Source organism: Propithecus coquereli, unplaced genomic scaffold (genome assembly GCF_000956105.1).
Source record: "Propithecus coquereli isolate 6110/MARCELLA unplaced genomic scaffold, Pcoq_1.0 Scaffold20, whole genome shotgun sequence".
Lineage (NCBI taxonomy): Eukaryota > Metazoa > Chordata > Mammalia > Primates > Indriidae > Propithecus > Propithecus coquereli.
Window position 1 is genome coordinate 13,876,097 of NW_012144967.1, and position 24,195 is coordinate 13,900,291.

Below are 24,195 nucleotides of genomic sequence, written 5' to 3' on the forward strand. Positions count from 1 at the left end.
CGCCGATGCCTGTACTAAGGGGTGTGTGTGTGTGTGTGTGTGTGTGTGTGTGTGTGTGTGACGGAGACTGAGCAGCTCCCACGGTTAGGAAAGCGTCGATGCCTGTACTAAGGGGTGTGTGTGTGTGTCTCGCCACCACGCCTGGCTTAATTTTTCCAGTTTGTGTAGAGATGGGGGTCTCACTCTTGTTCAGGCTGGTCTCGAACTCCTGGCCTCAAGTTATCCTCCTGCCTCGGCATCCCAGAGTGCCGTATTACAGGCGTGAACCACCGCACCCACTCCAATATCCTTTTTTCTGTTACTCCTTGAATATTTTTTCTTTCTTAAATACTGGATAATCAGATTTTATACTTTAAAAATTTAAAATAATTTCCAAATTAACATATCATCGTGTACACTATTCTCTTATATTTCTTCTTCTCCAGATCTGTCGTGATATCCTTGTTCTATTTTATTCATTTTTCCCCTTTCTCTTGATTAATTGCAGAGGCTCAATATGGTGCCAGTCATTTGCCTATTTGTCTTCGGGTCCTTTCCAGGTCCTTTCCCTGCACCGGTCTGCATTGCAGGGTGCTGACTCCTGCTCACTGCATGGCCCAGGCTCCCTTGCCAGTGACCTCCAGGTAGACTTGGCCAATGGCACTGGCAGGATACTGGAGGGTGGAAGGAGAGAAACCAGGGCATTTCTCCTCCTTCTCTGTCCTTCCTGCAGTCTTCAGCTGTCTCCCCTGCAGTTCCAGTGTCTGCTGGGCAGCCCCAGGGTCCCAGCTCTAGCCAGAGGGGATAACTGCTCAGCTTTGCCAGGAGGCCCCACTCTGCTCACACCCACCCACCACCTCCTTTGTCCCTCTGTGACAACTTCCTGCAGTTGCTCAGCTCTGAGTGCCTCACCTTCTCTTGCTTCCTCTTTCAGAGATCTCGTAACTAAATTCCCTCAACTGAAGTACCTGGTGTGGGTTCAATCTTCCTGGCCAGAACATAACTAATATACATCTTATCAATATTTTTCAGCAAAGCAGCTTTTAAATCCATGCATCAATTCTACTATTTTCTAAATTACTCATTTCTGCTTTTACTTGCTAAAATAGTTTAGCTTAGTAAGAGGCATGCGGCTAATCCAGCTTTGGGAAGCCCTGCTTTGTATCATTTGCCAATTTCTAAGGTGTAAATATTCTCACCATGGCTGATTTCAAGCTACCAATGTGACATACCAAACACAGAGCTGGGAAGAGAGTTACAGAATAGGCTCTCAGGAAGAGGGAAATGATTGAGGAGAAGACTCCAGAAAATGGTAAGCACGATCATGTCTTGAAATTGGAAAATCTAAATTAGATGTCTCCAAAATACAACATTATATCAACTTCATTGTTAAATTAAGTAATCAAAAAATTCATTTCATTTAAAAGTTTGTTAGGTTTTCCTCACTTCAAAATAATTCCCAAGGGCTATGAACTGATTGTGTCCCCTCAAAATCCGTATGTTGAAGCCTTAATCCCCAATGTGACTGTATTTGGAGATAGGGCCTTAGGAGGTAATTAAAGTTAAATGAGGTCATAAGAGTGGGGCTCTAATCGGACGGGATTGGTGGCTTTATAAGAAGAGCAAGAGGTCTCCATCCCCGCTTCGCCACCCCCAGCACATACGGAGAAGAGGTCCTGTAAGCACAGAGCAAGATGCTGGCGCCTACAAACCAACAGAAGCCTCAGAATGAAACCTACCTTCTCAGCCTTGAGAACTGTGAGAAATAAATTTGTTTGTTTAAGCTACCCAGTCTGTGGCATTTTGTTATGTCAGCCCTAGCTGAGGAATACACCAAGCATACCCAGTTGATAGCCAAAATATTTGATCCCATAATGGTTACAGAGTTTCTGTTTGGGGTGATAAAAAATTTTGGAAATAGATAGTGGTGACGGTTGTACAACTTTGTGAATGTAATTAATGCCACTGAATTGCACACTTAAAACTGGATTAAAATGGGAAGTTTTGCTACATATATTTTATGATTTTTAAAAATTAATGTAATATACCACAAGCCATTGAATTATATACTTTAAATGGGTGAACTGTATGGTATGTGAATTCTATCACAATAGAGATATTTTTAAACAAATCAAAGGCCAAATTGTGACTAGTAATCAAATCATTTCAAAAGCAAAATTGCTGAAAATCCTTTAATAAAGGATACAGTGAGATTGATTATTTATTTATTTATGCATGCATGCACGCAACGGTGTGATCATAGACACACTCCTGGCTGGGCTCAAGCGATCCTCCTGCCTCAGCCTCCCAAATAGCTGGGACTACAGGCGCTTGCCACCACACCTGGCTAATTTTTTGTTTCTACTTTTAGTTGCCTGGCTAATTTTTTCTATTTTTATTAGAGACGGGGTCTCATTCTTGCTCAGGCTGGTCTCGAACTCCTAAGCTCAAGGGATCCTCCCGCCTCAGCCTTCCAGAGTGCTAGGATTATAGGTGTGAGCCACTGCACCCGGCCTCTTATACATTTTTTTATTCTGTAAAAAAGGTCACAAAACATGTTTGCTTTCATTAGCTCTTCTGCTTTTCACTATGGTACAGGGTGAAGAATACAGGGATAAAAAGCCGCCATTTTACACTTGGGGGAAATGGGGCTCCCAGATCTAACAGTGGTTACCAAATAATTTATTGTGCTACGTATTACTTCTGACCTTCCCAACAACCCTGAGAGGTAGTTGTCACTATCCTCATTTTACAAATAAGGAAACCGGGGGCTAAGAGAGGCTGCTTGACCAGCCTAAGGCCACACAGCTGGTAACAGGGACCTGTGGTCACTTGAGTCCTACATCAACCAGTTCCCTTGCCGCCACAGCAGCTACTCCTCTTCCTAGAGGCCTGGACAGAAAGATGCTGCTGGTGTCACTGGGAGGCACGAAGGTCCACCCAGTCCCACACGTGAAGAGAGGCATCACTTGCTGCTGATAACAAAGTCCTCGGTTTGCAGGGGTGCCAGGTGTGGGTGGTGACCAACGGGGCAGTGTCCATGCCCTTTCCATCTAGGAAGATGTGACCTCTGTGAGTGAAGAGAGGTTCTATTCCGTTCCCCATTCCATCCCAAGACGAGACATCATAGACCTGGACTGTCCCATCAAAACCTGAGGAAGAACACAGGAAAGAGGATTGACACTGAATTCCTAAAATACTTTGAGACATAATCTTGTTCTGTTGCCCAGGCTGGAGTGCAGTGGTGTCATCACAGCTCACAGCAACCTCAAAACACCTGGGCTGAAGTGATCCTCCTGCCTCAGCCTCCTGAGCAGCTGGGACTACAGGCATGCGCCATGATGCCCGGCTAATTTTTCTATTTTTTGTAGAGTTGAGGTCTCATTGTTGCCCAGGCTGGTCTCAAACTCCTGGGCTCAAGTGATCCTCCCGCCTCTGCCTGCCAAAGTGCTAGGATTACAGACGTGAGCCACTGCGTCCAGCCCTAAAATATTTTTTATAATTTGCTCTATGGTACCAAAACAGGATAGAGGACAAGGAATCAAGATAGATAAAGGTCAACTGGAGGGCATGTAACATCTGCCCTCAATGTTGCCAGCTGACCGCTCCCTGTGGCATGTAACCACAAGCATCTGTTGTACACCTAGTATGTGCCAGGCCCAAGGCTCATCCTGACACGGATTATACCTTTTAATCCTCACAACTGTATGAAGTGGGTACTGTTATTTTCCCCCAGGAAACCGAGGCTTAAGAAACTTTTTCAAGCCTTTTCAACTTGCCTCAAATTCTAGTCCCCGCATTTCTGGGCCCTCTCAGCAGATGGCCTTGTCCTCTACTTGATGGGGGAAACAGAAGCCTTTAGAGGGGCTCATGTCCCTACACAATCTAGCTACACACACACCCACCCCATCCTGCTGTCTTCCTGTTACTAAAGAGCCAATCCCTCTCCCCGAGCTTGGTTCTTTTCTTCTGCTTTTTCTGGTACTCGATCCTCCTTTCCTGCTCTCTCAATTCTTCCAACCCCTCCTCCTCTCAATGGACCCTCCCCATTGGCTTATCAGATACCCTCATTAAATATCCCCATGCAACTAGAGACCACCAGACCAGATGCAGGAGCCTGCTGACCCAGCTGGCTTGCTACAGTGTGAAAAGCAAGTAGGCTGAGAAGCACCCCTGAGATCCTGTCACCTCTTCTTTCTGGTACAGCCCCATTGCTGTCCCAGCACCTTACTATCTGCAGGCCTCTCAACTGACCTCAGACCTGAATCCCTGCCAGTGTGGAAGTTGAGGAGCCAGGGTGGGGAAGGGCCTGTCACTGAGTTAACTTCTCTGGGGGCAGCTTTAACTTCTGGAGCCAGATTTATTATGGGGCTACAGGCTCCTTCCTGAACACTCCATAATCCCCTGGAAGAGAACGATCAAATAACAGACATAAAATCCTGCTCAGCAGTACCTGAAATGGCCAAACAATCGTCCAGGCCTGGAGCCCAAGTCACTTGCAGCAGCTCTGGGTTCGGGCTAGGTGTGGACACTGGGCACTGGACTGAGCTCACAGGGTGGCAGAGATCCCGGGGGTCCAGGAGATGGAGCTGCCCATCCGAGCCAAGGCTGGCAATGCGGGGCCCAGGGCCCTGGCCCCTGCCCCCAACTTCTGCACACCATCTCAGTGCACTGGACTCAGGGCCGGGGCTGCGAGTCTCCAGTGGTGCCCACTTCTGGCGGGTGTCAACAAGCCCTAGCCGGCCTGAGGTGCAGCAGAAGGCAAAGGTGTCTGCATCTAGGACCTGCAGGCTACTCAGTTCTTCACTGTCGCTGACACCTAGGAGACCAAGGGCAAAGGACAAAAGCTGCCGGAGTCAGATGGGTCTGGCAACTTGGCAGGGCTTGCTGCTCACAAGGCCCTTCCCGCCAGTCCCAAGCAGAATGAATCCCACCTCCCCTCCCGCTCATCGTGCCATTGTCCACTCAGCTGCAGGCGCTGGTCCTGGGACTGCCTCTCCCCAGCCCAGCCCGGGAGCTCTCTGAGGCCAGGGTTTGCCTCTTATTCATCCTGTCTCCCCAGCGTCTGGCACAGAGGGTTGGACTAGCATCAGCGTGGCTGAGTTGGGCTGGGAGGCGCTGGCACGGGGTACACTGCTGTACCTGAAGTGTACGTGGTCTTTTGGGATTCCAGATCCACAACCTGCAGACTGCTGAGCCTCACCCCGTGGAGGACTCCAGGTGCCGCAGAGGAGAAAATGGCCACTCTAGGCCAGAGGCTCTTCTCCTTCTCGTGTACAGCAATGGTACTGACAGCTTTAATGACATCTGGGGCGAAAGGGAAAGAGGCTAAAATCCAGAACGTTAAGGCAGGTTTAAAACCTTCCACAGTGGCCGGGCGCGGTGGCTCACGCGTGTAATCCTAGCTCTCTGGGAGGCCGAGGCAGGCGGATTGTTTGAGCTCAGGAGTTCGAGACCAGCCTGAGCGGGAGCGAGACCCCATCTCTACTAAGATTAGAAAGAGGTTAATTGGATAACTAAGAATACATAGAGGGAATTGGCCGGGCATCATGGTGCATGCCTGTGGTCCCAGCTGCTCGGGAGGCTGAGGCAGGAGGATCGCTTGAGCCCAGGAGTTTGAGGTTGCTGTGAGCTGGGATGACGCCGCGGCACTCTGGCCCGGGCAACAAAGTGAGACTCTGTCTCAAAAAAAAAAACCTTGCACAGTGGAGGCCAGCCAGCTGTCTTCCCCTGTACATTCAGAAGGCCAAGGAAGAAAGGGAGTTGCCAGTTGGCAAGAGAGGATGTTGAGACATAAGTACTCTGGGTTATGTTGACATTTTTGAAACTGTCAGAATCACTTTAATTTCTTTATAATTTGTCTTATGAACTGATTTTGCAAATGGGAAATAATGAATCATAGCAGTCATCTCAAACCCTCCAAAGTGGTCTGGCTTTTTATAGTTTCGTGGAGAACAAATAGAAGAAAAGAATGAACACCCTGTTGATGTCATTTACACCTTCAGTGAAAAATAACAGGTACAGAGTTCATGAACTAATATTATTTCTTCAAAAACACGTTCCATGACCTCAAGCAATTTGCTAAAGCCTAGCAAGCAAAGGTTACATTGCAGATGTTGTTGTCTTAAAATGTAAATTGGACAAGAAACTCCACATCTTTTTTACACTGAATGGAGCAATGACATACTTTGCCTCGAGTCGAATTTGAGTTTTGTTTGTGTCAGCCCCTGGTTAGCAGGAAGGTTCTCGTCTCTCTATTCTAATTCGAGGCTTCTCTTAATAGACACCATCCATAACAGTTCAGAGCAAGCCGTCTGCTGTACAAACTACTTAAAGGGAAATTCGTATTTTCTATTTCACATTTTCTTGCTCCAAGAGGGGACTCAACGGTTGGTTCCCACATTCTCTGAAGAAAATGGAGATCTGTATATATTTTCCATTCTAAAGGACAGGTGTAAGTCCAATGAGGAAGGAATGGAGGAGGGAAGGACACGACACACGAATGGCTCATCAAGTGTGTGGCAGCACGTTCCTTTGAGATGGTGCCCACACAAGGAGTGCACCGAGACACGTCTGGCTGGGTTAGAACACAGCGGACCCTTGGGTACTATTCCCAAAGCCCACGGGACTCTCGGTGCACTTTGTCCAGACTTGCTGAACCTAACTGCTCCCACCACAGGAGCTGCAGAGGATTGGGGCAGACACAACACCTGACCCTCAGGACCAGTCTGTCCCCAGGGAGTGCCAATGAGGCCGCAATTCAAGCCCACCCAGCAGAGCCTGCCTGACTCTTGTGGGGCTACGCTCAAGCGGCTCATTCTTCCCTCTCCACAGACTCTGGGGAGCCTGGAACAGATTCTCCCAGGGCCCGCTGCTCTGAGCCAGGGGATGGCTCCCAGATGTGATCTGGCCCCTGATGGGAGGAAGAAGACCTACTTCAAAGATCCAGTGGAAAACAAAGGCTTGAGGGCCTCCTATAACTACAGCAGGAAAGAAATCAGGTCTCCCCTTCTCTAGTCAGTGATAAAATGCCCTCCACTAGGAAATCCACACCAAATCTAAAAAACCAACCCCAAATTACTACAAAATCAAAGCAAAAGCACAGCAAGGCACCTCCATGAGCCTGGAAGTAAAAGAAAGAAGGTTGTCTCTAAAAACTAGAGAAACGCAGACTGGGTCAGAGCAGAGGCAGGCAAAGGTAACTTAAGGAGCCAGAAGGGCTTCCAGACCCGCAACACCGAGCAAATGCTATAACGTGTCTACAGGAAAGTGGTGTCCATGAGGGGCTGTTCAGCCACAGAGGCAAAGACAACGCTGAGGCCTGTCCAGGACAGAGAGAGCTGAACCAACAGGCTGGTTTTTTTGTTTGTTTGTTTTGAGACAGAGAGAGTCTTGCTCTGTTGCCTGGGCTAGAGTGCCGTGGCGTCAGCCTAGCTCACAGCAACCTCAAACTCCTGGGCTCAAGCGATCCTCCTGCTTCAGCCTCCCTAGTAGCTGGGACTACAGGCGTGCACCACCACGCCCAGCTAATTTTTTCTATTTTTAGTCGCCTGGCTAATTTCTTTCTATTTTTAGTAGAGATGGGGTCTCGCTCTTGCTGAGGCTGGTCTCGAACTCCTTACCTCAAGCAATCCTCCTGCCTCAGCCTCCCTGAGTGCTCAGCCCCCGGGCTGAATATTTAAGTTCTAAGTGGAAGCAGCAAGTGACATTCAGCTGAGACCCCTGGACACTGTATTCATCCAACCCAGTGGTTTCTACAGCCCCAGAGCTGAGAGAAGAGGCCTCAGGCCCAGCCCCAGCCCCAGGGGCGCGGGCAGCAATGCCTTCCCAGGTTTCATGCTGTGTGTGCCTAAGATTTCTTACAGAAAAGCAATTTGGAAACCTCTGAGCTGATTCCTCTTGTTCTGGTTACCTTTATCATGCAGCCGTTGATTAGGCTGGCTCTTCTGCAGTCATAAGGACCTGGGACATTCCACTTTTAGTGATACTTATATTTTCATTATAAACTAACAGAATTGCATTCTTGTTTATACAGCTGTCTTGTGAGTCTGGGAAGTGTGTCTGCCCCTATAAACAGATTCAATTTGTTCTAGATGTGTTGACAAAATCAGGTTTCTGAGACACCAAGGCTGTGGGTTCATTCCTGGACCTTGGAAAATTCACCAAGATAACATTATGGATTTAGGCCTCTAGGAAAATAGTTGGCCAGTCTCCCCTTAGCTCTGGGATATTCTTTACTACTATCTAGAAGAGGGTGACTTCATCTGACTTTCTACACCCAGATGAGTGTCAGAGAAAGCACCCTTGGGCCATTAACTCCTCTAGGCCTGAGGCTACAGATTCTATGTGACACCTGGTCCCCATGTACTGTAGGGACCAAAGAAACCCCAAATGGTTAGTAAGATTCTTCCCCGTCTCATTTTTAAACCATTGCTGCCCCACTCAGCCTGTTTTTGGACAAAGATAAAAAACAACTATAAGTTACTGGCATAAGGACAGATAAGCGGATCAACGGAGCAGAAAGGAGAATGCAGAAATCAATCCTTACGTTTATGGTCAATTGATTTTCAACAAAGGCAACAAAGCAAACCGATGGAGAAGGGGTAGGCTTTTTGACAAACAGTGCTATGACAACTGGATATCCACATGCAAAAAGATTAGACCTTTACCTCATACCACACACAAAAATTAACTTAAAATGGATCATGGACTCAAATGTTGGAGCTAAAACAATAAAACTTTTGGAAAAACAATTGGAGAAAATCTATGAGTTACGTAAAGATTTCTTAGCTATGACACCTAAAGTGCAGTCCCTAAGAGGAAAAATTGATAAACTGGACCTCAGCAAAATTTAAAAGTTTTATGCTTCAAAGGACACCATATTAAGAAAATGAAAACTCGGACCTGGGGGAGAGTGGGGAGGCAAGGGCAACATACATAACCTAAACATCTATACCCCCATAATATGCTGAAATAAAAAAAAAAAAAAAGAAAGAAAATGAAAAGACAAGCAACAGACTGGGAGAAAATATTAGCAAAACACATATTTAATAAAGAACTTGTACCCAGAATGTACAGCTCAATAAAGACAAACAACCCAATCAAAAAATGGGCAAAAGGGCCAGGCGCAGTGGCTCACGCCTGTAATCCTAGCACTCTGGGAGGCCTAGGTGGGTGGATTGTTTGAGCTCAGGAGTTCAAGACCAGCCTGAGCAAGAGCGAGACCCCGTCTCTGCTAAAAAAAATAGAAAGAAATTATCTGGACGACTAAAAATATACAGAAAAAATTAGCCGGGCATGGTGGCACATGTCTGTGGTCCCAGCTACTCGGGAGGCTGAGGTAGGAAGATCGCTTGAGCCCAGGAGTTTGAGGTTGCTGTGAGCTAGGCCAATGCCACGGCACTCACTCTAGCCAGGGCAACAAAGTGAGACTCTGTCTCAAAAGAAAAAAAAAAAAAAGGGCAAATGATCTTAATGGACATTTCAGCAAATATACAAATGGTTAACAAGCACATGGAAAGATGCTCAACATTATTACTCATTCGGGAAATACAAACGAAAGCCACAATGATACATAATTTCACATCCATTACAATGGCTTTAATAAAAAACGCAGACAATAACAAACGTTGGTGAGGACATGGAAAAACAAGAACCCTTATACATTGCTGGCGCGAATGTAAATGAAGCCATTTTGGAAAAGTATGAAAGTTTTCTAAAAAATCAAACATAAATTTACCATATGACCTAGTAATTCCATTCCTCAGTGTCTACTCAACAGAGATGAAAACATGTCCACACAAAGACTTGTACATCAATGTTCTTAGCAACATTATTCATAATAGCCTATGAACGGATAGACAAAATGTGTGATGTCCATACAGTGAAATACTATTCCATCATAAAAAGGAACCGGCTACATACACAAGCTATGACGTGGATGGACCTCAAAAGCACTATGCTAGGTGAAAGGAGCTGGACACAAGAGGCCCAAGAGGCCACATATCGTATGATTCCAGTGATATGAAATGTCTGCAAAAGGCAAATCTATTATAGAACAGAAAGTAGACTAGTGATTGCCCAGGGCAGGGTGTGGGAAGGGGGATTAATAGCAAATGGCCTTATAGATCTTATCGGGGTGATGAAAATGTTCTAAAACTGATTTATAGTGATGGCTGCACAACTTGTTAAATTTACTAATTTCCACTTGAAATGGGTGGATATGACATGTAAAACATACCTCGATAAAATTATAAAAAAATAAACCATCACAACCACAAGTGATACAAACAGCTGGATGTTAAACCACAGGACAGGTGACAAGGAAAACAACAAGGGAAGCCCACAGTAACCTCAGAAAGCAAATGAGAACAAGAGCTGCCTTTTCACAGCAGTGAAGCTGCTCACTACTCACCACTGTCCTCTGTGACCTGCCACACCTGCAGGTAACAACCTGGAAGGCCACTGGTCACCAACAAGCTATTCAGGATAGATAGAAAATCTTAGTCCAGACATCTTGTCCCTGACCCTCCCCAGCCCACTGAGCTTGAGACTCCACTCCCCACATCAGGAAATCTTACAGCAGGATCATCAAGACCAGCCACCCTCATTTAACAGATGAGGAGCAGGCTCACTCTGCTTTAGGGACAGGCCACGTGTCACGATGGTCACCTAGAGAGGGTACCAGTGTGGAGCCTGAGCACACAGCTCTGACCCAGAGACTCTCAGCCTCTTCCAACTGAACTATCATCACCCAACTACCCACCATCAGCTCTCGCAGACATTAAGAGCATCCTTCTACCCTCTAGCTGTTCCCTGGAGCAACTCCAGTGAACTGTTGGTTACATCAGTCAAAAGGGCTGTGGGGGACTGTGAAGCCACAGCAATGGTTTCTTTGTATTCTAAATCTGTGTGTGCGTACGCAAGTGCGTGCACTCATGAGCCACGTGCTGAGAGGTGGGGCCAACACGCAGGATGCCCCTGGGCATTTCCAGCCATCCCGCCTTGAATGGAAGGTCTGGGTCACAGAATCCACCATACCTGGTATCTGGTACATACTTCAGATCAAAGACAGACCTGTCTGAAAATCCTCCGTGGCACACTTTGAAATCTCTTTCTGGAAATAAGCCCTAAAATATAAACGGGCGGCCAATCAGACAGAGCCTGCTCTTCACAAGAACATTTCACACGAACTCCAGGTAAGGAGTCAGAGCCTGGCCTGGCAGGAGGCCATGGACATCCCTCAGCTGGTGACAGACACTTTTCCCTGCAGGGCCTTGGTATGCTGCTGTTTGGAAATGGAGGTCTCAGGTGCCTACATATGCAGCTTCCTTTTTTCCCCTGCACATCCAAAACCCTTCTCCTAGCCTTTCACCAACCCCTTTCACTACAGTACAAGCATTATACTCCAGGCCTCCTTAGAGGAGTCACAGAGGTTTAACAGCTTCATCCCAGAAAGCAGGGATCCACCAGCCAACGAACATTCCCCCATTTCTCCCCCATTCTCCCACTGGAAGCCAGGTGGGTTCCTCTAGCAATAAAAACATAACAACTGCCACTTATCAACTGTTCACTCTCTCGGGCACTGTTTAATTCACATTTAATTCTTACAACTACTCTGTAACCTAGGTATTATAATTACTCCTATTCTATAAATGACAAAACTAAAGTATAGGGAGCTTAACCCACTTTTCTAAGGTCACACAGGTGTTAAGCTGTCAATCTGAACCTAAGTCTGTCTAACCACAGTCTGTGCTCTTAGGCACTAGCCTCTACTATCTCCATGTAAGGAACTGGAACAGGGGAAAAGGAGCGAGCCCTAAGAGAAAAGAGGAAAAGCCAGTGGGGAGAGGGGAGATAAATCAGGTCTCTCCCCAAGGCTCAGTCTGGGTGAGCCCCTGGCTCAAGCCTGAGTGGTAGAGATGGGGGAACCAAGAGCACCAGGTAGGTAACTTCCCCCAGGGAAACAAAGGCCAGGCTGCCCTATAGTTTCCGTAGATTCTAGGTTCTGTGAGTACAAACTTGTTTTTCTGGGCCTTACCTCTTGAGATTCTAATTCAGTAGGTCTGGGAGGGGCCCAGGAATGTGCGATTTAGGCAGCACCCCTAATGGCTCTGATACAGGTGGTCTCAGGCTACTTTAAGAAACACTGGGCCACACAGATTCCTTAGGCTCCAGCCTCCCCTGGGCTTTCTATGTCCCTATCTAGCCTCTTCTTCTATTCTAAACTCAACTCCATAACATGGTCACACCCCTAAGATAACTTTGTTTCTTATTTAATTAAAGAATTTAAGAAATTCAGGAACAAACACTCAAACTGCTGCCCCCACATGGGCCTCCAAGGTTATCTGCCTATATACCTCCCCCTTCCCTTGTCTTCTGATGACCAGTGCCATCCTGGGGACTCCTGATCTACCCTCATCCTCCCTCCCTGGAAGTAAAAGCGGGTTCCCTGTGTTATTCCCTCACTCCTGAATTTTCATCCTCTCCCTCTTCGGGGGCTACTTCTCCACAGCTTGTAACTCTGCTCAAGCCTCTGTGTTTAGGAAACCTTCCCTCAAATCTGTGTTTCCTACTAGTTACTGCTCTAGCTTCTTCCCTCCCTACGTATCCTGACTCTACTTCCTCTTCCTTTTCAGTCTTTGGCCATGACCACCACCAATGGCAAAAATGCTGCGGCAGACGTCACCAAGAGCTTCCCAACTGCCAGTCCAATGAATGAACTTTTCAATCCTCATCTGAATGAGGCAACATTAGTTAACTACCAACTCTTTTCTTCTTGACATGTTCTCTTCTCTTGGCTTCTGAAACACTGACCTTTTCCAAGACTCCTCCCACTTAGTATTCCTTGTGTGTTCATCTTCCTGTACCCATCCTTTAGAATGTGTTCCCTGAGATTCTGTCCTTAGCTGTATTCTCCTATTAATCCTTGTACAGTACACATTCACTAGACAATCTTAACCATTCCATGGGCTTCAACTACCCTATATACCATAATAACAGCTCCCTAAATCCATTTTTGATAACTGACCTCTTCCTCTAGTAGTCCTGTGTAAGCCACAGGACATTCTACAGCATTTATCTCTGTACACATTTGCCTCTCTCCATCAGACTATAAGGGCAGGCCCTGTGTCTCTCTCTAGTATCCAGGACAATACCTGGTAGATAACAGGAGCTACATAAATAACAGCAGACACATATACTCAGCATTTATATTTCACGTTACCTGGTTTTCCTTCACAGAAAGCCGGAGGGGTAATATCAGATGAAGAATCTCATTTTTCTTCAGGCTTTCATAGCCAGCCACAAAGACTCCTGGAAAAAGAAGCAGAAGTAGCTGTGACAAATTGTTAGAAAGACTGTAGACCATGGCTGGGTCTATAAACTCCAACCAAATCCCCCAGCGCAAGGATAAATTCCTTCCTCGCTGGTGTGCAGCCTTGTATCAGGGGATGGAAGAGCTTAGTAAGAAGAGGAATATAGGTGCTGACACAGCATCAAATTGCTACAAGTGACCAAGAAGCCCAGAGAAGAGCCGATTGGGTCCATCTGGGCTGAGTCCCTGAAACCATGAGGAGTGCAATTCCCTCTCCCTCAGGGCCAGGCAAGGCATATCACCTTTGTCATCAATCCATTCAAGGACTCGAGTGGCTCCTGAGAGGTCAAATGCATAGAAATCCTGATACCTGCACGATAGGGACACAAAATCACACGGTGCACAGCACTTCAGAGCTGTCGAAGAACTCCCAGATGGCAGCCGCATGTACGGTGGTTAGGGGCCCAGGCTCTGGAGTCAGGCAGACGTGGGACCGAGTTTGTTTCCCATTTTATCCCTTGCGTGTCTGGGACCAGACCAGTCACATAATCTCCCTGAGGCTTGGTCCTCATCTGTGGAGCTCCCAGGGTACCCAGATTTCCCAAGGTTGATGTGAGGAATCAATGAGATAATCTTGTGTTCAGGGCTCAACTCAGAAGCCAGCGCAAAATAACTGGTCACTTACGTTATCTTCCGCAAGCGCTGCTCTTACTAGCACCTCACACAACCTGCGCACGCAGGCGGGTGCCATTCCCAGACATGGGGGCCGAGGCCCAGGCGGAGTCCTCCGCATCCGCCCAGCTCGCGGCCACCGCCGGCCCAGCCCACGCCAGGAGTCCCCGCGCGCCGCCACCCGCACCCACCCGCCCGCGGAGCCAGCTCCAGGCCCAGATCCCGACTCCCAACCCCTCACGATTTACAAGCGCAGGGATTCCACCAGCCAGTCCTCCTCCGCGGGCTCCATGGCAACGGCCGCTTCCGGTTCCCCACTTCCGCCGTTGCGGGTTCCCGGAGGGCGCGGGCCTCTCGCGAGAGTGGGCGCGGCTTCCGCCGGGGGCGGGGCCGAGCGGTGTCGGAGGGCTGCTGCACCCGCGCCGGGCCGGGGTTCTGGCTTCTCTGCGAAAAAGCTCCGGGAAAAGTGACACAAAATCAGGGCTTCTTCGATGTTCGCTCCGAGCGGAGCCCGAGGGACCAAATGGTCGCCCGTTTTAAGACCAGGTGTTTGCAGCCCAGAGAGGGGCAGTCGGTGCCCTAAGGCCAGACAAATCACAGGACCGCCCGGTAAAGTTCGAATTCAGATAAACCATAATTTTTTTCAAATGAGTATGTCCGTACAATATTTAGGACATTTTATACGACAAAATTATTATCTGAAATTCGGATTTAAATGGGTGTCCTGTATGTTTATTTGCTAACTCGGGCAACTGTACTCCAGGCCAGAGAGAAGAGTGAGCGGACGGCGGGGTCTGGATCCCAACTCTGCTCTCCGCCCTGAGTGTGCTGAGCCCTCCCCGCAGTGCTTGGCGTGGGATGAAGTGAGACGGTAGGTAGAGCCGGGGAGTGTAGTGTAGGCAACCCCCTCTTCCTGGTGAGGACACACCGGAGACACTCGCCTGGCCAGGAGGTGGCAGAGGTGAGAGTGGAACCCGGCGCCTGGCACGGGGCCGGCGTACAGCAGGCACTGACTACTTGCTGGGTGAGTGGATGAGTAGGAGTCCAGAGGCAGGGCCGGGCTGGTGCCATGGCGTGGAGCTTTCGGGACTTTTTGGAGCTAGCCCCATCTCACTGAGCACCCTGCCCTACATCCCCCTTTCCCTCCCATTGTTTCCAAACGTGGCTGTAAGAAGAGGACCAGACATGTGATGTAAAGAGCAGCGTTTTATTCACAACTTCAACAGGGAAGCGAGAAATACAGCAGGAATATAGTTTGCATCTGCCTCAGCGATATTCCTAGCAACCCAACCAGAAATCGCAGTAATGGAGTAACAGAGATTCGAGCTCGGGATTCATATCCAGATGAGGCCACCACTGGGGTCCCATTCAGCACCTTCCAATGTCGTCATGTCTGCCCCAGTATTGGCATCACTCCTGCAGTATTTGCATCAGCAGCCTCCTGTACTGAAGGGGAACATACAGAAGAATTTACCTAGGGTGGGGGGGACAAATGATGGGGGCGTCCTGCTATTCCTAAGTGCTAGGCAACCGCAGAGGGGGGCAGGGCCAGGCTGTCAGCTGAGGTAGGCCCCCTAGGACCCTGAAGGGCTGGGAGGGGTCAGGGGCAGTAGTTTTCTCAGAAAACAGCCCCAATCTCACAGGGTAGTCATGACAGTTGAAAGAAGACCATGGAAGTCAATCCAAGTACAGTGCCTGGTGCTGGGCCAGGGTCGGTGTCCTCAACTCCCCAGCCCAGCTCTGCAGCAGGCCTCACTCTGAAGCCCCACCCCCAGGGCTAGGTACTGCTTCCTCTGAGATTCTCTTAGTTGGTCTGCATGTTTCAGGCCTTCAAAACCTAGGACCTAGAAGTGACATCATCTCCCTTCACACTCAACCAGCCCAAGCTCCTAGCCCTTACCTCTGAGGTCCCCAGGGACTGGTGGTTCTGTGCATCAGGCAGTCAGGGATGTTGGCTGGGTCTGGGGTTGGACCTTCTCTGGGGAATGCCCCTCCCTTCTTTCAAAATGTCACACTATATGCTAGGCACAGTGGGGGATACAAAAGTGAGTCAGCAACAGGTAGCTCACAGACTGCTAAGGGCTCCCATTTACTAAGGGCTTTTTATGCACCAGGCATCATGCTGAGCATGTGACATAAATGGTGTCATTTAATGGAAGATGGCCTATTATTATCTCCATTTTATGGATGAGGAAGATGAGGCTTAGAGAGGTTAAGTGAGATTTCTAAGGTCACCTAGCTACTCAAGTAGCTAGGTTATAAGCCTAGCACATTGTTGCCAGATCCCACATTCTACCACATCATACTGCCTTGTGCACACAGCAACAAGTACCAGGGAGGGTGGTATGCAGTGGGGACAGCGCTAGGAGCTGGGAATGGAGGAGCTGCCACTAAACTAGGCTAGACATTAAGGCAAGCTTGCTTCCAGCTTTGGGGCCTTGAAATCCCATAGGTCAGTGGTTTCCAACCAAGAGTGGTTTGGGGCCCTCTCCCCCAGGGGACATATCTAGTGATGTCTGGAGACATTTATGGTTGTCACAACTTGGGTTGGGAGGAAGGAAGGTGCTATGGACATCTAGTGGGTAGAGACCAGAGATGTTGCTAAACATCCTACAGTGCACAGAACAGCCCCCACAACAAAGAATTACCCAGCCCAGAATGTCAAGAGTGCTGAAATTGATAACCCTGCCCCTGGTTACTGAGGCAGACGAGAGTGGAAAGAGCGCTGGTCCAGGTGAGCAAGGTTCGGGCTCTGTCTTGGCTACCAACTGACTTCTCTTCCCCTCTCTGGGCCACAGGGTCCCAGTCTGGCCACAGGCACACACAGGGCGCAGCAAAGATGGACTAATGCAGCAGGGAACAGCCAGGGTGAGACAGGGCTGTGTGGTCTGGAGAAGAAAGATCCTGCTGCAAGAGGCTGGATGATCCTAGTCTGAGATTTTAGATGGGGTGATGAGCGAGAGGACACTTCTTTCCCTAATTCTTGCTCTGTGGGGTCTACTGGGAAGGTCAGCTTCCTTTCTAAAGTGTTCCTCCTTTGAGCCCTGGGTCATAGGGAGAGCCTAGAACCCTGGCTTTCTGGGGTTCCCATCCCCAAGGGTGGGCAGTCACACCCTAAACCTGATGTTGGGTGATAATTCCTCGCATGCTGGATCCAGGGGTGGCCCTGGCTGAGCCCTCTGGGTTCTGGGGTGGGGGCCTGGCTCACCTGGGTGTGGGGTGCCAGGCCACTGAGACTCATGCGCAGAGCTTTCTTTAGCAGGAGGATCCTGAGCAGATCATGACTCAGCTGCAGTCTCTGGTCCCTCAGGGAAGTGTAGGGAGCTGTCCCCAGTGGGAATGGGCCGGAGAGTTCCAGACTTTTCTTGCCCATGAAGTGACCTAAAAAGGAGGTGCCGAGGGACAAAGAAGTCAGGGAGCGAGGATGCTACCCCAATGGGAAAGTTCCCCATCTCCCCACATTTCAGTTCTCATGGCAGGTAGATATAAAACCTTCATCCTCCTCTTCACCAGCAAGCCACAAAGACATCTGGGTGGTGGCAAAGCCTGCTACCTCGGCTTTTCCAGAACAAGTGGAGCGGGTGGAGAGGATGGCACAGCTGGAAGGAGGGTGGGATAGTCCGGGATCAGGGAGAAACTCCGCTAGTTGTGCTGCCTGCCTGGCGGAGGGGCGGGAAGGGGCAAGAAAGAAGCGGAGAAAGAGGCGCCCGGAAGGTGGGGCTGCAGAGAAGACACACTAGAGGTTACAAGAGTCGGCAAAATCTGGGAAGGGGCACCAGCTGGCAGTCAGATGTAAGATCTAGCCCCAGCTCTGCTTTAAACTGGCTGAGTGATCTTAACCAAGTCACTGACCTGTCTGGGTCTCAAGTTCCCATCTATTAAATTAGGTGAGCCTCAGGGTCCCCACCTGCTCGGGCACTAGTGTCTGTGGCTCAGGAAAGGCCAGAGGGTTGAGAAGGAAAATGGGGTCCGGGCAGGGTGAGGGGCGCTTGCTTGGGTCCCCGAAGCCTTACCGGTGGCCCAGAGGTTGCCCCGCGGGTGCACTCGGATCTTGCTGGCTCGGCTCCGGGGCTCCGGGGGATCCCAGCTGAGCGGGGCGACGCCGGCAGCGAGCAGGGCGACGAGCAGGAGCGCGCCGAGCAGCTGAGCGCCCCCAGCCCGCCGGGTCATGGCTGCGCCCCGCGGCGGCTCCTCCAGCGCGCTCCCGGGCCGCTCCCGCCTTCCCCGCTTTTAAACCCGCGCCGCGGGGCGGAGCCTGCCTCCGGGAGCCGAGCTCGCCCCCGCGGCCCGCCGCCGTCCCGCCCCCCGAGGGACCCTCGCCGCCAGGTTCCGGGTCGCGGACCCCACCTCGGAGGCCCTGTCCGCACGTGGGCACCGAAGCCCGCCGCCTCAGGCACCCGGCTAGCCGGTCCCCTGCCCTCCCTCGCCACTCCCGCCGGCTTTCGGCCAGCGGGCAGTTACTTCACCCTCCGAGCGTCTTTATGAGGGCAAAAGTCGGGGAGAGGCGCCCTCCTGCCGCGTTGCACGGGCATTTTTACAGTGCCCAGCCAAGTGCCGGGCAGCAGAGGGCTCCGTAAGTGAACCCCCCGCCCTCGGGGGGAATCTGAGCCCCGTTCGCCTCGCTCTCCGCCTCACGGACAGCGCGCACCAGCTTATCTGGAAATGTTCCGGCACGCAGCAGGTGCTCGGCACGGGACTGAGGAAGGAGGCAGGAGGGCGGGACAAGGAGCCACCTCTGCCGAGTGGGCGCCCTGCTGGAGGCCCGGCCTGTGGGCAGGAACAGATCTCTGGGTCAGGGGAGGGAAAGAGCCCTGAACCAGGAGTCCATACACAAGCCATGTGACCTCGGTTGAACCTGACTTGCAACTAAAATAAATTTAAAAAAAATTTTTTTTGAGACAGAGTCTGGTTCTGTTGCCCTGGGTAGAGTTCAATGGCGTCATCGTAGCTCACAGCAACCTCACACTCCCCGGCTCAAGCGATCCTCCTGCCTCAGCCTCCCTAGTAGCTGGGTCTACAGGCCCGCCATCACGCTGGGCTAATGTTTTCTATTTTTAGTAGAGACGGGATCTCACTCTTGCTCAGGCTTGTCTCGAACTTGTGATCTCAAGCCATCTTCCCGCCTCAGCCTCCCAGAGTGCTGGGATTCCAGCCGTGAGACGCTGCGCCTGGCCAATAACATGAAATTTTTAGCACAATTATTTTGTGGCAGGAAGCAGCAGTTCTATAGCACCTGTCCTCTTCACACCCAGCACTGTGCTCCCAAGGAGCTTGTCTTGGAAAGAACTTTTGGATCAGTGGCATCGCTTAATGAGCAAAGGAAGACACTGTGCTCCAGAATAATACATTTATTTTTGCTTAAACATTTACCTAACATCAGTGTCCAGAGCACTGTGTTAGACACAAGAGGGCAGAGATAATTCTCTGCTCCCACGGAGTTACCCGTGTCGCTGGAGAGAGCACACAGAGGAGTGAATGATGGAGGAGCGGGGTGCAGACCAAGCCCTGGACTCTGCATCCCTCCCTGGAACACTGAACAGTGAGCGTGGCTGTGACAGAAGCTACTCCTGTCTAGTCAATAATGGTACCTGCTGCTGCTGCTTTTGCACGTACCTCGCTCAGCAAGGCTGCTAGCTCTGTGGACCACCGTGGAAGGGGAAGCTCATATGAGAAGCTGGCTCATGCCCAGCTGCCAGGAGTGTGACACACAGGACAGGACACTCCATTTCTGGCCCTGGCTTTTCCCCCAACCTCCCTGCTTCTCATCCCCCGCCCTGGCATTTACACCTCTCTGCTTTCTTGTCACAGCTTAGCCATGGTGCACAGATATAGCTCTCATCACCTTCCCGCAATAATCATCCCTTTTCGACCCCCTCCCTCTCCTCTGCATCCATCACACCCGATGCTATCTTCTCTGCTCCATGGATGTAGAAATTAGTGTCAACACACAGGAGCTGGTATTGAGTGCTGCCTCGCTGAAATGCTTGAAGGAACCTTTTTGGTAGGTTTCTCTCATTTTATAGGTGGAAAACAGGCTCAGAGAGGTTGTCACTTGCCCAGATATCTCACTAGAATCAGACTTCAGGTCTGCTGAAACCATTCCATCAGGCCCCCGAATGTACAGGCAGACACAGCTCTCCCTAAATTCACTCCCATTTTACCACCCCAAATTTCACAACCAAGGTGGGTTTAGATATCTCAGGAGAAAGGGGGAGTGGGCACTGCATTCCAAGTTTCACCTCGCTTCCACAGGTGACCGTAGGACCTTGGATTCTACCCCGATAGGTCAATTCATACTTAAGCCAAGCTTCCTCTGACACAGCCTGAGTTCACAGCTCCAAACACAGCTCTGAGACTGGCCCCAGATGCCCTTGGGGCCACTGGATTTGTCAGCCTAACACAGGGAAAAGGGGGCCTCCGAGCAGCCTGGAGAAAGTGGCAGGGCAGGAGCTCCAGACACAGGCGAGCCAGCACGCACAGCAGAAAGGGCGGCTCGCCATGGGCGTGCTGGGCTCTGAGCTTAGCGTGAGGACCCTAACTGCCGACTGCCTGTTCCCTAAGTCCCCTGTGATGGCAAGGGAAGTCCAAAGGCCTCCATCGGATGAGGAAAGGCTGACAGGACAGGACAGAAAGCAGACAAGAATTGGATGGAAGGGCCGGGCGCGGTGGCTCACGCCTGTAATCCTAGCACTCTGGGAGGCTGAGGCGGGCGGATTGTTTGAGCTCAGGAGTTTGAGACCAGCCTGAGCAAGTGCGAGACCCCGTCTCTACTAAAAATAGAAAGAAATTAATTGGACAACTAAAAATATATAGAAAAAATTAGCCGGGCATGGTGGTGTATGCCTGTAGTCCCAGCTACTCGGGAGGCTGAGGCAGGAGGATCGCTTGAGCCCAGGAGTTTGAGGTTGCTGTGAGCTAGGCTGATGCCACGGCACTCACTCTAGCCAGGGCAACACAGTGAGACTCTGTCTCAAAAAAAAAAAAGAATTGGATGGACGGATGTGGGGGAAAGCTCTTTCAAGCTCACTCTGGACCCTCCCAGGATTCTACAACATTCAAAGATAACCACAGAAAATGTAAGGAAGGTTCACGCAACAGTCCAAAAAGTGACAAAAGAGATGAAAAATACACAGCAAATCCTATTATAACCAACACCAAGAAAACACTGCAACTGCACCATGTTTTTTAATCCAAAATTGAATAAAGGACATACGTTAATGTCTTTGGATATTTTCATCAAATTGGAGTTGATTATAATACCTTTTCACAACTGAATCTTTGTTGTTGTTGTTTTCCAAATGTGCTTACAGGCATGATCCTTTGCTCCTCAACGTTGTTTTGATGTCGTAAAGACTGGTATTATGCCCATTTTATAGACGAGTTAACTCAAATACAAAGCAAGTTAGTTGCAGAGAAACTAAACAAACGGAAAACCAGAGGGTTAAAAGACATGAAAGGTACACGGGACAACAGAGAAAGAGAAAAGCAGAAATTAAAATGAGACATAAATGAGTCTAGTGAAAAGAAATGACAAGAAACCGACAGCGGCCACGGCAGGAAGGTGTGAGATCTCTATCCTGCAAACCTTTCAGCACAGTCTCAGCCTCGATGGGCGAGGGAGAAAGAGAAACACCCTGGAATATCTCAGGTCCTGCTCTTTAGTTTTGGAGAGGAGAAGGGGCTGTAGAATCAGGAAAGCAGCAGAATCTCTAAGGGAGGAAGGAGGGACAATCAGGGATACGATTCGGAGACGTCAGAGGGAGCATATAAGGATTAGTTATAAAATCTGAACATTTACCTCATGAAGGAAATCTTTTGGAAAGTGAAATTGCCAAAATACAGAATGTTTTCTTAAAGGCAGTCTTCACAGAAGAGAAGATACCTACATCTAGTGAGAACGTGAGGGCGACTCCAGCGGCGGCGGAGGAAGCTAACGGCTGCTGCTCCGCTGCACGGGCCGGGAAGCCCTGGGCCCGGGGTTCTAACTCTTAGTTATTTGGGTACAGTATTCATGTATTTCAGGGGACATTTCCATAACTGAGATAAATACTCTTTAAACTCTAAAGAGGTTTAAATGCTTGGAAATTGGCCAGAGAATCTCCCTATTTCTAGGAGATTCACTAATCTGGGCAAAGCCGGAGGAAAAACCTGGAGGCTGTAAAGAATTCCCAAGGGCTTTGCAATTATTGCACATGAAAGACTCTCATTAGACTGGGTAGAAGGACTGGGTTATGACACCCAGTACTGTGACACGGTACAAGCAACAGACTTCAAGCCTGGCTCTGCCGGCCATGGACCGGAAGACCCTGGGCAAATCCCTTCACTTCTCCTGGTTCTCTCTTTTGTATAACAACGGAGGTCATTTTGAGGTTTATTAAATGAAAGTAAAAGTTTGCTAAAACACTCAGCAGAGCACCTGGCACATCCTAAATACTCATTATTAGCTGGATCCCGGGGAAAGCAAAGCCTACTTTAAACCAGAAGCTCATTAGAGGAGGAGGAAAAAGCTCCCTGGATAAACCACCGTGGTGTTGACACAACAGTGCTTGGCCCTGGCAAAATGCCTATTACATCGTAAGTTGTTTGATAAACTAAAATACCAGCACATCTACCTCAGCTCTTGACCAATTCCAAGAAAAGAATTCTATACAGTATTCTCTTTGTGAGGCTTAAATAAGTTATCAGGCTTAGAGCTTTGATTCAAGCTGGATGCTAGCTAACTTACTTATTTGCCTCACAGTGAGTCCTAGGATAAATCCTTCTAACTAGACTCCTTGAATTCAAGCTGGAATACAGCTTACCAACCTAAATAGGCCAATTAAAGCAACAATACATGAGAAATTTTTCCTAATTGAGAGTAGGTGGCATTTCAGAAACTCCTAAGATTGGCAGAACAAGGATAACATGGAGTTGGAAAGTCATATTCGATATAATAATATAACTGTATATGGGAAAGGAGTAACTATTGTTCTTATACTACAAACATAAGAAAAAGTGGGCTGGGCACAGTGGCTCACACTTACAATCCCAGAACTTTGGGAGGCTGAGGCAGGAGGATCACTTGAGACCAGGAGTTCAAAGACCAGGCTGGGCAACATAAAGACCCTGTCTCTACAAAAAAATACAAAAATTAGCCAGGCATGGTGGTGTCCACCTGTAGTCTGGGCTGCTTGGGAGACTGAGGCAGGAGGATTGCCTGAGCCCAGGAGTTTGAGGTTGCAGTGAGCTGTGATGACACTACTGTACTCTCGCCAGAGTGACAGAGTAAGACTCTGTCCCCTGCTGCCCCCTGCCAAAAAAAAAAGGGCAAGATAAAATACTTTTTTTTTTTTTTTGAGACAGAGTCTCACTGTGTTGCCTGGGCTAGAGTGCCATGGCGTCAGCCTAGCTCACAGCAACCTCAAACTCCTGGGCTCAAGCGAACCTACTGCCTCAGCCTCCCGAGTAGCTGGGACTACACGCATGCGCCACCATGCCCGGCTAATTTTTTCTATATATTTTTAGTTGTCCGATTAATTTCTTTCTATTTTTAGTAGAGACGGGGTCTCACTCTTGCTCAGGCTGGTCTCGAACTCCTGAGCTCAAACAATCCGCGCCCTCTCAGCCTCCCAGAGTGCTAGGATTACAGGCATGAGCCACAGCGCCCGGCCGATAAAATACTCTTGACTGATGAGGATAAGAGGTTAGATATTAAAGACTGGAGTGGGGGGGGGTATGCTTATCAGAATGAAGAGGAGTTATGAGATTTTTATGTTTCCTAAAAGAAGACATGAGTTTTAAAAGATTAAGGAACCCTGTTCTACAGGAAAGTTGAAGACTCCCGGCTGATTATGATTAGATGGCTAGCGGGTCTTTCATGAAATGGCTTTTTGCAGAAGTTACCAAAGTGGATCTAGACTGAGGAACATTCCCTGAAATAGCTCTATGAAAATCATTAGGCTAATTAGTACAAGGATTATTGTACAGTGTCACACAGTGAGGTCTGAGAAATTTCTTGGTCCTCAGATACCATTACAAGTTTGTTTTTTTTTAATTCCATTTTATTTCCATTCCATAAAACATAGAAATGACTATGTCCCTCTTTGCATTAGCTGCTAAGGAGCTGAGAGCCAAAGCTATGCATCTCTTCCAGCAGACTACAGAATCTTTTGACATGTCTTGTAGGTACTAACCTCACCTCTGATTTCATAGTTTTCTTCTCTCACATTTATTTCAACTGTGAATTCTTC

At 49.1% G+C, this 24,195-nt stretch overlaps 2 protein-coding genes across 2 annotated transcripts; both read right to left on the bottom strand.

Moving 5' to 3' along the window:
- Positions 1–2,529: 2,529 nt before the first annotated feature.
- On the bottom strand, positions 2,530–14,316 carry WDR73 (WD repeat domain 73). The gene is made up of 8 exons (XM_012643757.1): positions 14,215–14,316; positions 13,597–13,664; positions 13,205–13,293; positions 11,020–11,108; positions 10,394–10,458; positions 5,122–5,286; positions 4,433–4,798; positions 2,530–3,131 (listed from the first exon to the last, which is right to left on the bottom strand). Exons 1-8 carry the CDS (start codon positions 14,256–14,258, stop codon positions 2,896–2,898), a joined length of 1,122 nt encoding a protein of 373 aa, XP_012499211.1. The 5' UTR covers positions 14,259–14,316; the 3' UTR covers positions 2,530–2,895.
- A 1,005-nt stretch (positions 14,317–15,321) lies between these two features.
- On the bottom strand, positions 15,322–18,136 carry NMB (neuromedin B). Its single transcript, XM_012643758.1, has 3 exons — positions 17,980–18,136; positions 17,175–17,347; positions 15,322–15,412 (listed from the first exon to the last, which is right to left on the bottom strand). The coding sequence occupies exons 1-3, from the start codon at positions 18,134–18,136 to the stop codon at positions 15,377–15,379; spliced, it is 366 nt and encodes a 121-aa protein (XP_012499212.1). The 3' UTR covers positions 15,322–15,376.
- Between the last annotated feature and the right edge of the window lie 6,059 nt (positions 18,137–24,195).